The sequence below is a fragment of the Ictalurus furcatus genome, chromosome 22 (genome assembly GCF_023375685.1).
Source record: "Ictalurus furcatus strain D&B chromosome 22, Billie_1.0, whole genome shotgun sequence".
Lineage (NCBI taxonomy): Eukaryota > Metazoa > Chordata > Actinopteri > Siluriformes > Ictaluridae > Ictalurus > Ictalurus furcatus.
The window spans coordinates 12758088-12772427 of NC_071276.1; the positions used below are offsets into that span (position 1 = coordinate 12758088).

Sequence of the window (14340 nt, forward strand, 5' to 3'; positions counted from 1 at the left end):
ATCCCTTCAGTGGAGTTTTGAATGTTATGTATGCAAGGTGGATTACATTTGTGTTCCTCTGTCATGGCATGCCTTGTTTGTGGAGTGGCAATGAATGAATTGTTTAAAAAAATTTTTGAAGCGGTATCATACAGAGACCCTACCCCTGCTAACCCACTCTTTGCCAAAATTGTGAAACAGGTTCCGTTATTAGTATTTAATTCTATCCCAGTTGCCTAGATAATATCTCAATGGTGCTCAGTTATCCACATTGTGAGACGTGGAAACACTAATCCTAATTCTGTGTTTCGCTAATCCTGACATCTGTGTTTCTCAGTGGTATGCCTGTCATGTAAATTTGGTTCCTTGGGCCATCTTGATTGATGTGTGCAGCTTTCCAGACATTGTTAAAACACTTAACATACTTCTACCTGCAAGAGTACATTAATTTGGTGGTCAGTCCCTATAGAGAGATTATGCTGTGCATCTGTTGGATCACACTCTGGTTCAATAAAAACTTAAGTGAATCCTTTAGTTCATGGAAATGTACATAGAATTAATGAGTTACATTTATAGTTTACTTCTAGGGGCTTCATAGACTTGTAAATTGCAGGTCTGTTTTTTTTTTTTTTTTTTTGCTTGTCTGAATTTTTATTTATTTACATTTATGATCTTGATCTTTCTCATTCTCTATAGAAAAGGATGATTGTAACAAGGACCCTGCACCCCCCTATTGTTTGGAAACCCCCTATGGTTATCAGATAGACTTGGACTTCCTCAAGTATGTTGATGACATAGAAAGGGGCAACACCATCAAGAAGCTGAACATTCAGAGAAAACCAAAAGTAACCAGGTCTGTACCACCCCGTCAGCCTGGTCAGGCTGAATGGACTTCTACGGACTCTCTTTCCTCATCAAACAGTGATGAAAGCAAGCAGTCACCGGTCTTCTTTGCAACTCGGAACCAGCTAGCGTCCCTGGGCCACATTGCGCAAGTCAATGAGGCCCCCCAGGCCTTTGTGAACATTCTTGAGGCCAAGCAGCAGCAGCTGCCACCACCTTCACCCTGTCTCCCTCGCCATAACCTCCAGGTGGAGAAAACACTAATGGAGACTCGGAGGAGGCTAGAACAGGAGCGGCTTCTCATGCAGCCACCAGCAACCGAGCCACCACGCCGGCGTCTGCCCAGTTTTGGGGGAACGGGCTCCAATAGCTCCTTGTCGTCCTATGGTGGCTCATATGGGGCAAACCAGATCTCACCTAGTTCAAATTCTCTTCAGCATAATGGACATCTGGCTAATGGTGAATACAGTCTTTATGTAACATCCTCAATGGGCAGCTCAATACGTCACAGCCCACTGAGCTCAGGTATGACTACGCCGGTAAGTAACATCAGCCCCCTGCACCTTCAGAACATCCGTGACCAGATGCTGGTCGCGCTCAAACGACTTAAAGAGCTTGAGGAACAGGTGAAAACCATCCCAATCCTTCAAGTTAAGATCTCAGTCTTGCAAGAGGAAAAGAGACAGCTGGTGTCACAGATAAAGAACTCAAAACTACCTGGGCAGGGCCAATCTGGGGTTTTTCGGAAGCGATCCTACAGTGTAGGAAGTGCTGACCAGTATGAGCCTGTGGCCCAGCTTCAGTCCGGTTCTGAGTTGCACATTGTTGAGTCAGAAAACATAGAACAGAGCTCACAAAGGCTACAGGAGTTTCGGCAACTGACAGCTGAGGTACAGGCTTTAGAGAAAAACATCCAGGACACCAGCAAGGAGTCAGAAAATGCCTTACACCAAATACAACACAGTACAAACCAAAATGCCTTGCAAAGACAATGGAGCCGTGAGAGTAAATCAGTTGGTGTTGGTGCAGATGAAAATATGAATGATGTAGTAATCTACAGGAAGTTGCCAGGACAGAGCAAGGATGTAGCAGTAGGGACTGAGCAGGAGACAAGGAGCATAGGATTTGGGGTGACTGAGGCCATGCTGGGCATGAGCACTGAGGCTGAGGCTGAAATAGAGCTGCAGCACCAAACCATCGAGGCCCTTAAGGAGAAGATCTACAGATTGGAGGTACAGCTGAAAGAAACCACTCATGAAATGGAGATGGGCAAACTCAAGCTAGAGCTTCAGGTGGCTGGATCAAGGAAGAAACTGGACAAGGGTTCGCTGGCAAGACCTGAAATGTACAGCACTTCAGTAGAGGCCAAGGTCTCCACAAAGAGTCAAGGGGTGGGAAACCATGCAGAATGTAATGATATCAGCACAGATCATGTACCACAAACGCACACTGTTGCTGTCTGTTGTAAACCAGACTCAAGGCATATTGCTGTGGGTCCAGATTTGATAATGGACAGATGGGTTGTACAAGAACGTGTGGAGGTTCAAGATAAGTGTGTTGGAAAGGAGGTTATAATGTGCCACCAGAAAGTGGGGGTAGAAATAAGTAAGTGTGAGGTGGGAGTCAACACTCAGTTGGCTGTGGAAACTTTAGACCTTTTCAAGACAGAGTCTGAACTGGCAAAAGAATTCAGATCCATTGGATGTGGAGATTGCACGATGGATGTATTGGTTAGTCCCATTAAGGAGGTGTTGTCCAAAGGCACAGCAACTGACACTGTGGGTAAAATGGACACTGCTGTAATGGTTTTACCCACAGTGTTTTCTCAACATACAAGCACCGAAGTTAATACTGTCGATAACTTCACTAACACTGAGTGCATTGTTCTCACTGATTCTTGCATTAACACTCAACAGAATTCTGAAGACAAGCAAACGAGCACAGTACCACTGGAGACTCGCACTGTTGCTGTTGGTGACGGTCTTGTAAAAGATCTACAGACCACAGTAAAGTCTCGCTCCATTGCAGTTGGTACCACAGCTTCAGGTGATGCTATTGAAAAGGTGAACTGTTCCAAAACCAAAGAAAGTGGGGTTGGGCATACTAGTATAGATGATAATTTTTTGGTGGGTCTTAAGACACGGAGCATAGCTTGTGGGCCTTTTCAGCCACTAAACCAAGAGGTGGAGGAAAATGTGGCAGTTGAACAAACGATTGCTGCAGAGACTCTCAATTCACAAAACAAGGCTGGTACTAGGTTTGACTTGGATCACTATATAGAGAGAGTGCAGAAGCTTCTTCAAGAGCAACAGATGTTGCTAGCTGAGAATTACAGTGAGTTGGCAGATGCATTTGGTCCACCACAACAGTCCCAGTTCAACTCCATCAACAGTGAGTTGGTAACCACCCTGTCATCCATCAACTCTGTGATGAAGTATGGCAGCATTGAGGATCTCCACAACGCGGACCTCCGGAGTCTGCAAGCAGACTCTAGTAATGTCAGAAAAGGTTAGTCATGTTTATTTATCAACAAAAATACATTGTTATTGTTATTTAGATGTCTTGATTATTGGCTGTTAACTGCATGTTAATACTGTTGAACAAAAACAATGTGTTAATATTACTGTCTTTTTATACAGTCTTTTGCCATGTGGTACATCTAAAGGTATTAATTCCTTAACTACAAGTAAACAACGATTATTAGCCATCACTTCCCACAAGTCACTACACATTTTAACAACAGTGCACATTATCATTAATGACATTTGTTATGGTACTAATGACATTCAAAACATAAGGGAAAATGCAAAAGAAATGATCTTGGAATAAATATGGAGTAAATTTGTTCTCCACACCATATCTTTTACAACCTATATACATAAATATACAGGCACATATGTTGGCTTAATGCATCGTTGTTATCTATAGCCTATTTTTACTCTCTGGATCTTCTTGAGTGTGGAGAATTGGATGTAGCCTTCTTCCTGTGTTATAGTTCACTGAGGCTTAATAAGATCTGCGAAAGTTGTCTCTGACCCTGAAAAATGCATGCCGTTTTAGTCATAAACCAGCAATGAGCTCATCTCTCTTGGGACGCAGCAGCTTGCTCTAAATGTTTAGTTGTTGTTTATGGTGTTGTATTTGGTATTATGTAATAGGCAGTTGCATTGTGGGATCGTAATGAATAAATTATAAGCATGGTCTTTCATGAAGAATGAGTTGGTCCACCGTTAGCAATATTATAGTTTGTTGTATCTTCCTGTCTTTCAGAAATTTGCATGTATATTTTAAAAAAAAAAAAAAAAAAAAAAAAGAAGCATGTTGGTACATATTAAAAGCAATGCCGTAAAAGGCTTAAAATGTACCGCCAAAGAATTTAAGACGGTATGGCTTTTACTGCCAATATAACATTCAGTAATTCAGACCGGATTTGTTTTTCAGGGATCATGTCGTGCACAATGAATCACCGCTGTAAAGATAGAAACAGCAATGTGTGTGCCACTTCCAGAGAAACACAAAAATGTCTCAAGTGCTTGCAAGTCATGTCAAGAATATTTCTTTTGGAGGCAAAAACGTCAGAATGCCTACCACTACAAAAACACTTAGTCAGTACAAAAACATAAAGCAAGAGTAATTAGAGTAAATATGGATGCAGTTGTGTTCTAACTTGTCTTTAGCTTTGTAACGTTGTAGAGCAGCTATTTTTGCCTGAAGCGGAAAATAGAGCTGGTCATTTACATGCATCTGCATATCTTCATGCTGTGCTATTATGCACATTTATTTCAAAGGAATGCAAGTTTAGTCTATAAAAAGATCCCTTTCCCGTAATAACTGTACATGTCTGTTGTTCTTATCCTTTCTGCTCAGACGCTGAGATTGCCAGCGCTCATTTGGTCAGTGCAACGCTGGAGGTCACTCACACACAGAGTGTGTGTACTGAGGATACAGTGACCCATGAGCAGAGTGCAGCCTCCCTGAAGAGCCATATGGACCAGCAGATGTCTACTGCTCTACATGGTAGGATCTTATCAAATGCTGTGTATAAAAGTGGTCTCTATGCTTAAACATTTATACAGTGAGGCATATCTTTGAGTACAAAATTTTTCCTTGTAATTGTGGAAATTGTCTGTATTAGAAGGGTAGCTGACTAAAGTAAGCCTTGTTGTGTAGAACTTGGTGCTACAGGCCGCAGACCTCTATTCTATTCTTAGCTGTTAAAATGAAGGAAATGTCCATAATGGCTGCTTTTGCCATATACAGTATGTATGCAGAGAGAGGAAGGCGGAGGCCACATGTGTGAGGCATGTTCTGGCAGTTCACAGGCCTGTGCTTTTTCTCTGTCTCTGTGGAGAGAGGCAGAGGTCCTCTGGGGTATTTGGCAGCACAGAGCCTGTACTTAAAATGTTTGGGATAGTTTGGGTTTTGGATAGGTTTCTGTTGCTTGTCGATTTTTAACTTTATTTTTTTTCAGCACTTGTGCTTAATTTTATAAGGTAGCTTTTCTTCGAGACTTCTGTATTACTACTTGGACTGATTTTGTATTTTTAGAGAATATTTTGTTTACGGTGTTCATCAGATATTTCTGTCAAATAAATATGCACAACTTGGCAGAGTACTGCTTTTGGTCTTGATTAGTGGTTATTGTTTGCTGAAAATGTTGAGGAAACGTGTTCATTTCCATGCAATGCCAGTAAAATAACAGGGTTTGCTTTGCATTCCAAGTGAGATTGTCAAGTGTCGAAAGGTGGCTCATATCAAGTCCTGGTGATGACTTGTTTGTGTTTTTGTTCACTTCAGCAGTACATATTCTTCTGTGCTCCACCTTGTGGCTTAGTGAAAACCTGTCTGAATATCAAACATAACTATACACAAAGCTAGATACTTTTGAATGCTAATATATTTAATTTAATTTCCTTCCCTGTAGGTAGCCAGAGCACCCTGAAGTCTATCATGAAGAAGAAAGATGGTCGCCAGGGTACAAACAGCACCAAAAAGAACCTGCAATTTGTTGGTGTGAATGGAGGGTAAGAGCTCAAGATCAGCCAGGATTGATATCTGTTGTGTATGTGTATTGCATGTAATGCTCGGTGTTATAACCCTGATGTTTCCGTGTTAACTGGTTCATCCAGGTACGAGTCAACGTCAAGCGATGACTCCAGCTCAGAGGAGAGCAGCTCTTCAGGCTCTGAGGGGGAAGAGGATGAAACGGAGACCCTGGAAAAAAACATAAAGGAGAGGAGGAACGATCAGTTTAGTAATGAGGGAGCAGAGGATGTAAAGAGAGATGTGGAAAGTTCTGGCCAGGGGAATCCGGAGACACGAGAAAGGTAGACAGTCTGAAATCTTTTCATTGTCAAAGTTGATATCTCATCTCCATTAGAAGGAACTCTTTTGTATAATGAATTGGTTTTTTTTGTTTTTTTTCCCCAACTGTCCAGGTATGAGTTGAGTGAAAAGATGCTGTCTGCATGCTATGTTCTTAAAACCCACCTAAGCGACCCTAAGGCGTTATCCAGTAAAGATGTGGTGAGTTTAAAAAGAAAATGAGATGCAAATTTAACTGAATTAAAAATAAAAATCCTGATAAACAGCCCCATCTGCATAATTCAAATGCACATTGAATTTTCTTACCTCCATTTCAGAATCCTCTCTATTCTAAACACTAAAAAATGTTTGGGTCAGGAATCAAATTGGGGTTCTGAGTAGTTCCTTATGCCCTACTTCACCAATCTGCTTGAGGCAATTATGGAGTAATGGCTAATGGGCCCCTTTGTGGCTAATATAGTGAAAAAGAATGTTACAGGAACAGCAAATCCAAGTGGAAGGCAAAATGTAGGGCCAGATCTAGCTGTGCACTGTCAGGGTCCAGCATGAACCAAAAACCCTAGCCAACTGATGTTCCCAAAAAAGCTTTAATGACCATGGTTAGTACTAATTACAATGCTTTAGAGAGGGTTTAGACTCTGTGAGGACTGGATTTTATGCCAGGTTGTGGATTTGCTTGGATTTGAGTTTTGGTGATGTTTGAAAGAATATAATACATTTTCCTTTTTTTTTGGCTTTTTAATTAGTTAATCAGAAATTCTTTGATCATTTGCTTATTCTTGCCCAGTAGTCTCAAAATTGCAGTTGACTTCACTTCTGCCTTTGACTAACATCATTCTTCACATTTTAATGAGTAGCACAAAATAGTACTAAATATTGATCATTTATTCATATTATTTTGACAGTTCAATGCTTTTAGTCGTGTTGGCACTGATTCCTACATTCATTTGTCTTGCATCACAGAGGACATGTACGAACACGGTGCAGCACGAGTGGTTCCGTGTGTCCAGTCAGAAGACGGCGGTGGCGGCTATGGTGGAGGACTACCTGAACGCTTTCCGTAACATCTCTCCCGCACTGCTGCAGCATGTGGTCAACATGGCTGATGGCAATGGCAACACTGCCTTGCACTACAGTGTTTCCCACTCCAACTTCCACATTGTCAAGAAGCTGCTGGATGCAGGTAACCAGTTCATACCACTTATTTACAATGACAAAATGCTAAAGGCAGATGTATTTAAAAGATGTGAGGAATTTATCTGCTGTCATTTTTAATTTGATGTGAAACAAATTGGTTCTTTCTTTATTTTCTTTGCTTTTTTTTTTTTTTTTTTTTTTAAAAACCTTTTACATTTGATATTTAATCATTTCCCAGATGCTCTTCTCTATATCGACTTAGGAAATGTGCATCAGTCAAAGGCACAGGAATACAAAAGCGCATATAGAAACTGAAATGATTCCTAACCTGAAAGATTAGGAACTAATGCTGGTTTATAGTGCTCATGTAGTCTAGGTAGTAAAGAAAGGACAATTTGTACCGTAAAAGCGCAAACAATAATACAAATAAGGTCTGAAATGTTCAAACTAGTATATAATAATAATAATAATAATAATAATAATAATAATAATAATAATAATAATAAAAAGTTCAACAATTGAATAAACAATGTCACTCTGATGTTGAACAATGGAGATGATGTACATGTGTGTAAATTTTTAACGACAAATTGCAAAACCACAAACACCATACATGATGTGGTGCAGAGCTCTTGTGAGGACATGCTTCAGTTTGATTCTTGCTGCAACTGGAAGCCAGAGGACTGACCTTATTAGAAAGGTCAAATAAAAGAATGTCAGAGTTTAGGAACCAGGTGAGCGGCACAGTTCAGTGCTCTGTAGGGGACATATGAGGTAAGCCTGCAAGTAGAGAGTTGCATAAGCAAGTCTGGAAGAAATTAGAGCTTTCTGTGGAGCTGAGTGGATTCTTTAGTCAGGGAATGTAAGGTTCCTTTGATGATGTGAAGAATATCGTCTAAAATCACATTTCAGTAAGGCAGTCAGATCTTCTGGGGGCCTGATATCTTCAGGGTATGTGAAGGAAATAAAGTTGTGTGTCATCAGTGTAGCAGGGATAGGGAAAGACATAAGATCCGTTTACTGAGCCCAGAAATTCTGTGTATAAAGAGAACAAGGACTGATCCTTGGGGAACACCAGTGTTGAGGCTGTGAGGATGAAACAAATGTGGTAGTATTGTTCTTGTAGATATGAAAACCAGGTTAAGAAAAGAAAAAAAAAACAGGGCCTGATTTATAAAACATTCCAAACAACACAGCCAGCGACAGAAGAGCAGCAGGCCATAAATATTTTTCCTTTGAAATGCCGAACATGCATATTATCACTTCAAAATGTGTTCTAAACACATTTAACTAGGATGTGACTTTCACCTCACAGGTCCAAAGGAAAAAAAACAGTTTATTCTGCAAATGAAATATTGTGGGTGAAAGTCTAATCGACAAGGTCCACTGACCAAACAAGTATAATCACAGCCATGACACTTGACTAGCCCCAGATTGCCTGTGATTTTAAGATGAGTTGTAATTAATACACAAGCAATGGATAGGAAGCATTTTGGAACTTTATGTTTATGGATTTTTAAAAATAAGGGTTTTCCATCACATTCCACCTTATCCACCACACTCACAAATGTTTATGCATAAATCATTAATCAGGAATTTTAATTGGAATGTTATTTATTTATTTATTTATTTATTTATTTATGATTTTTTATTTATGTTGCCTGCATTCATGGCGTTCTTCTTTTTCTACTATGCAGCATTGCCAATGAATGCATGCTATTTGCTAATCCTCTATTAAACACCCCTCTGAAAGAACTGGAGAAGTGGGCTTCTCCAAATCATTTTTTTCTCTGGTTCTCAGTTCTTTTATGAATATCCCATAATGCTGTTCATGATGAGGTGCAAGCATTTATTAGCGAGAAAAGCCCATTGTCCGCTTCCTTTTGAGCTTCTCCAGTCCCTGATGCCCTGTGTCCCAAGTGAGGCCCCCATTCTCTGCTTTTATTCTCAGAGCTTGGACCAACTGCCAGTCAATAAATCAGTGCCTTAGCCCTAACTTCCTTTTTTTATTTTCAAAAATATGCTGTCTCAATGGTTTGCATGTAGAATGCCTTCCCCCCTTGAAGGTTAACAAAGGAAGCCCTTTGTCCCTGAACACTGATTTGAAGGGTGGCCCCTGGACCCTCTCTGATAATCTGGTTCCCATTCTTTTTGTCACAGATGTCTGCAACGTCAATCAGCAGAACAAGGCAGGCTATACTCCCATCATGCTAGCTGCATTAGCTGCTGTTGAGGCCCCTAAAGACATGAGGGTGGTGGAGGAGCTGTTCAGCAAAGGAGACGTCAATGCAAAAGCCAGTCAGGTCAGTGTAACATCAGTATGACCTTTGAAACATGAAAGTATTTAGCATTAACTTAACTTTTCAATAGGTTGCAATTTGACATTGTTTTCATTATTTTCATAGTGCCCATGATCTGGGTGATGAACAAAATTAAAAACATTAGACCATAAACATTAGAATTTAAACATTAGACATGTTTTAAAAATGCTTAAATAAGCTCACCAAATACATTATACACATCACATGCAATCCACTTTATGATGTGCAACTGCACATTCATACATTTCTCATCAGACAATCATCTGGCAGCAGCACAATGCAAAAGAATCGTGCAGATACAGGTCAAGAGCTTCAGGTAATGTTCACATCAAACATCAGAATGAGGAAAAGTGTGAGCTCTATGACTTTAACTGTGGCATGGATGTTGGTACCAGATGGACTGGTTTGAGTATTTCATAAACTGCTCATCTCCTGAGTTTTTCTCACACACCAGTTTAGAGTTTACACACAATGGTGTGAAAAACAAAAAAACACTGAGTCAGTGTCAGTTCTGTTGGTTGAAGTGCCTTGTTAAGAGAATTCAGGGGAAAGTGGGCATATTGGTTCAAGCTGCCAGTAAGGATATAGTAACTCATATAAGCACTCTTTACAACTGTGTTGAGCAGAAAAGCATCTCAGCATGCACAACACATTGAACCTTGAGGTGGATATGTTGCAACAGAAGAAGACCACCTGGGTTTCCACTCCTGTCAATCAAGAACAAGAATCATGGGCTTAAGCTCACAGAAAATGGGACCAAAAACCATGCCATATTTAAAGTCACAGAGATGACACTTTCCCCACTCTGATGTTTGTTGTGAACATTAACTGAAGCACTTGACCTGTATCGGCATGAGTGTATGCATTGTGCTGCTGCCACATGCTTGGCTGATTGGATAACTGCGTAAATGAGCAGGTATACACGTGTTCCTATTAAAGTGGCTGGTGAATGTATAGTCTTGATGGTAAAGGGTTACCTCCTGGACTCTGTCCTCTAGGCTGGTCAGACGGGGCTCATGCTGGCAGTCAGTCACGGCCGGATGGACATGGTGAAGGCGCTGCTAGCCTGCGGTGCTGATGTCAACATCCAGGACGATGAGGGTTCCACAGCGCTCATGTGCGCCAGTGAGCATGGCCACGTGGAGATAGTCAATCTGCTGTTGGCCCAGCCGGGTTGTGATGCCACACTCCATGACAATGTGAGCAAACGAACAAAAAAAAACACCCACTGTACAGAAATATCGATGCGACTAACAAGAAACGAGAACCGGTTGCAGCAGTTATTATTTCATTTGCATTGTGCTGACTGTCTTAAGTGTTAACTACTGACTGATTAATATTATTAGTGGAGAAGTTTAACTGAATTTGACCATTACTGAAATGTATGCTACTATGCACGTGTGTGTAAATTCAGGATGAAAGTACTGCTCTGTCCATTGCTCTGGAAGCTGGACACAAAGATATTGCAGTGTTGCTGTATGCCCATGTCAACTTCTCCAAAGCACAGTCACCAGTAAGTGTCGTCCCGACTGCTCTCTGTAGTATTACCCACTTTAATTCCTAATACTGTCTCATTTAGTGCATGCTCGAGTCTTCTGTTGATCTAATCACCATCCTTTATATAGTCAGCTATTGGATAACTATTTCTAACACGGCACGGTTTGCCTTAAGACTGGTTGATCTGGATGATGAGCTGGTTTGATATAAGGGGCATCAAAGTTTTGAAGTTAACATTTATAAGTCAACATGTTAAGATTTCTTCTAAAGTAAATTTTTCAGTAGTGACCAAACACAGACTGAACCTTTATTATTGTGTAAATACGGTTTGGTTTTGTAAGGTCCTATCTGACTGTTTCGTTTTAAGCAGTCTCTTACTCTAATTAAATAAATAATAAAAGCTATAACTGATTAGAGAAAGAGCTTTTGAGCCTACAAGTCTACATTATGATCATATATGCTTTTCAATAGGTTTTAAGTTTTCTCTAAGCAATAAAATGCAAGATACTTAACTTTTTGACATTTGAAGTTGTACCTAAACAAGAAATTTTCCCTTAAAATTAATTGTGAAACATTCAAGAATTGTTAAAATGCATTAACTATATTGCATGTAGCTAACCGAAGTTAGTCATATTTAATGCCAGTGCTATCTGATGTTGGCCACAATATTATCTTTCTGCACTGAAGACTTTCTAATGCTCAAGTATAATTCTACGCTATAAATGCAGTGTGTCCAGTAGTCCCGTTTTGTATACTTAATTTTCATTACGGTCATAGAGTATATGTAGAACATCAACAGCTAAAAGTTACTTTCTCCAACATGTCTGTTTCTGTCAGAGTGTAAATAGAACACGCGTGTTGATTGGATGAGGCCGCCTGTGCTATGTGCATCCTCTGTTCATCAGGGATGGTGATTGGCTGTCATATAGAACTTTATATATCCAGGTTTGTCTGTGGCTCATGATTTAGAACTTGTCAGTGTTGTTTCAGTACATCTGTTTCTTTCCGCAGGGAACACCTCGACTTGGCAGGAAGACTTCTCCAAGTCCCGCTAGGAGGGGCATATTTGATTAGACAAGCCCCATACCTCTTTCACTTTTTCCTGCTGCTAATTATAGTTCATATGTGCCTAGCATTCATAGCCAGTGCCTCATCAAACCCTGGAAAAAGGACTTATTAAACCCTGATGCTTTGAATCCATCACAGACTGTGAATGGCCATTTATTCAGCACTTTTCTGCCTTCAGTGTCATGTTCGTCTCTTCTACTTTGAATTTGTCAGTGGGTTTCTTTTTTTTGTTTGTGTTTTTTTGTTTTTGTTTTTTGGTCACACCGAATGGATTCCACAGTACATTTTATTTTGTGCTTGAAATCGCAATCAAGCGATGCACGTAGAGGGGTTCTGACATCAGCTGGAACGTGGTCACCATGTAAGCTCAAATCAGTGTAGATATTAAGGTTCATGTTATTTCTTTCATCCACATCCACTGTGTATCTACAGATTACTTTTGTTTTTAATCAGGAATGAATTCTGCTATATCTAAGATGATCTGAAGTCAAGCTTTATATTTTAACCCTGTGTATGTATATATGACTCGGATTCACAGCAAAGTGGATGTAAATCAGTCTTATTCTCAGTGTCCCTGTAGACATGGTGTAGCAGATTGGACTACAAAAATCGGACAATATTTTAAACATTGCAGTAAATATCTAGATTGAACATGGCCTTACTTTTATACATGACATTTTTATTTAATAATCACAGTATTTACCGATTTACTATCAAATCCTAACAAGACATGAAGTTATATATTTATCAATTAAAGGTTTTATTAAGAATAAATGTATTTTCATTGTATGTAAATGTTTACAGGACATGGTTATCATAGGTGTTAAATAAACTTCTATCAGACATTATGGTACTTTTCTCTGAAATTCTGTGGTTAAAGTTCGTATCATTTTCCAGGTAATAAAATTATCTAAAAATTGTTTGCTTTTTTTTTTTTTTTCTTTTTCTTTTTCCTTGTTCCATTTGTTTAAATGAAAGTACTGGAGACGCTTCACTGTGCAGAACTGTAGCAGTGCCTCCCTCTAGTGGACTTCCTGAGTAAGTGCCACCTCCATATGTTCTGGACATGCCTCAATTCACAGATTTTTGGTCTGAGATATTTGATTTTCCTAAACAAGCTCTTAACTGTTAGAATCCCTTTGAAACCTTGCATACCCATTACAATGCAGCACGTCATTGCCTTTATTACCTTACTGGCAAGGCATGACCATTCTCCTTAAAAGGAAGCATGCTTTTCCCTACACCACACAGTAGATGGATTCAGGAAACTTTAGTGTGTATTAAGCTTGAAAAGTAACAATTTTCTCTGAAGGGATCACAGATCTTTTAATAAGACCTGGAACATTCTGGTCATTGAATTTATCAAGGACAACATTGTCCTAACAGGACATTGATGCTTAGTGATTTTTCATCTAAAGAGAGAGACATACCTTTTTTTTTTTCTTCTTCTTTTTTTTAAATCCCACATAGACTGGACACACACACACACACAAAAAAAAAAACCTTTTGTCACTCATCACCAAAGGAAAACTATAGAATTTTCAATATAAAATCTACACTAGTCAAGTAACTTATATATTTAGAAAAAAAAAAACAAACAGTTGAGAGATCATTAAGTGCAATCAACCAAGGTCATTAGAACTGGGATCGTGTGCTATGGACAGATGAGACCCAAAGTAAACTTTTTAAGCCAAACATACTGCCTACAAGAAAAGTACCCACTGTAAAGTATGGATTTGGATCAGTGATGCCTTGAAGCTGTTGTATCACTTTAACCCAAAACCTGGTTTCCTCCACCTGGAGGTTAAGACATGGCCATAGATAATGACTACAAACAGTGAAATCAAAACAACCCCCATCTCTTGATTTAAACCCTATTCAAATTTGGTCCATATTTGCATACCTGAGTATCCATGCCTTGTGCTCAATATTTATGGCTTAGGCTTTGGATCCACCAAGACCCTGATCAGGGTAAAGTGTTTAGTGAAGATGATGGACAGCATCCCTATTTATTTAAGCATACCGCATGTGTATTTCATCATTTTTGCTTAATTTCCTTAAGGATAACAACATTTAGAAGCATCTGTGCATGAGCCAATCTGCTTACATCAGCTGCACATACATCTGCCTCAATTACTGTAATCTTGTGCTTATCTTCTGAACTTCATGG

At 39.6% G+C, this 14340-nt stretch overlaps 1 protein-coding gene across 5 annotated transcripts in view; it reads left to right on the forward strand.

The window, feature by feature from the left end:
* Positions 1-13015, forward strand: part of kank1a (KN motif and ankyrin repeat domains 1a) — a 49465-nt gene extending 36450 nt beyond the window's left edge. For all 5 annotated transcript variants that reach the window (XM_053653702.1, XM_053653704.1, XM_053653705.1 and 2 more), the window contains 10 exons: positions 676-3330; positions 4690-4839; positions 5747-5846; positions 5952-6149; positions 6261-6348; positions 7111-7330; positions 9445-9587; positions 10604-10804; positions 11020-11118; positions 12114-13015. In XM_053653702.1, the coding sequence (XP_053509677.1) occupies positions 676-3330; positions 4690-4839; positions 5747-5846; positions 5952-6149; positions 6261-6348; positions 7111-7330; positions 9445-9587; positions 10604-10804; positions 11020-11118; positions 12114-12176 (3917 nt within the window). In that variant the 3' untranslated portion in view covers positions 12177-13015. The remainder of the gene's footprint in view (positions 1-675; positions 3331-4689; positions 4840-5746; positions 5847-5951; positions 6150-6260; positions 6349-7110; positions 7331-9444; positions 9588-10603; positions 10805-11019; positions 11119-12113) is intronic.
* Positions 13016-14340: the final 1325 nt, after the last annotated feature.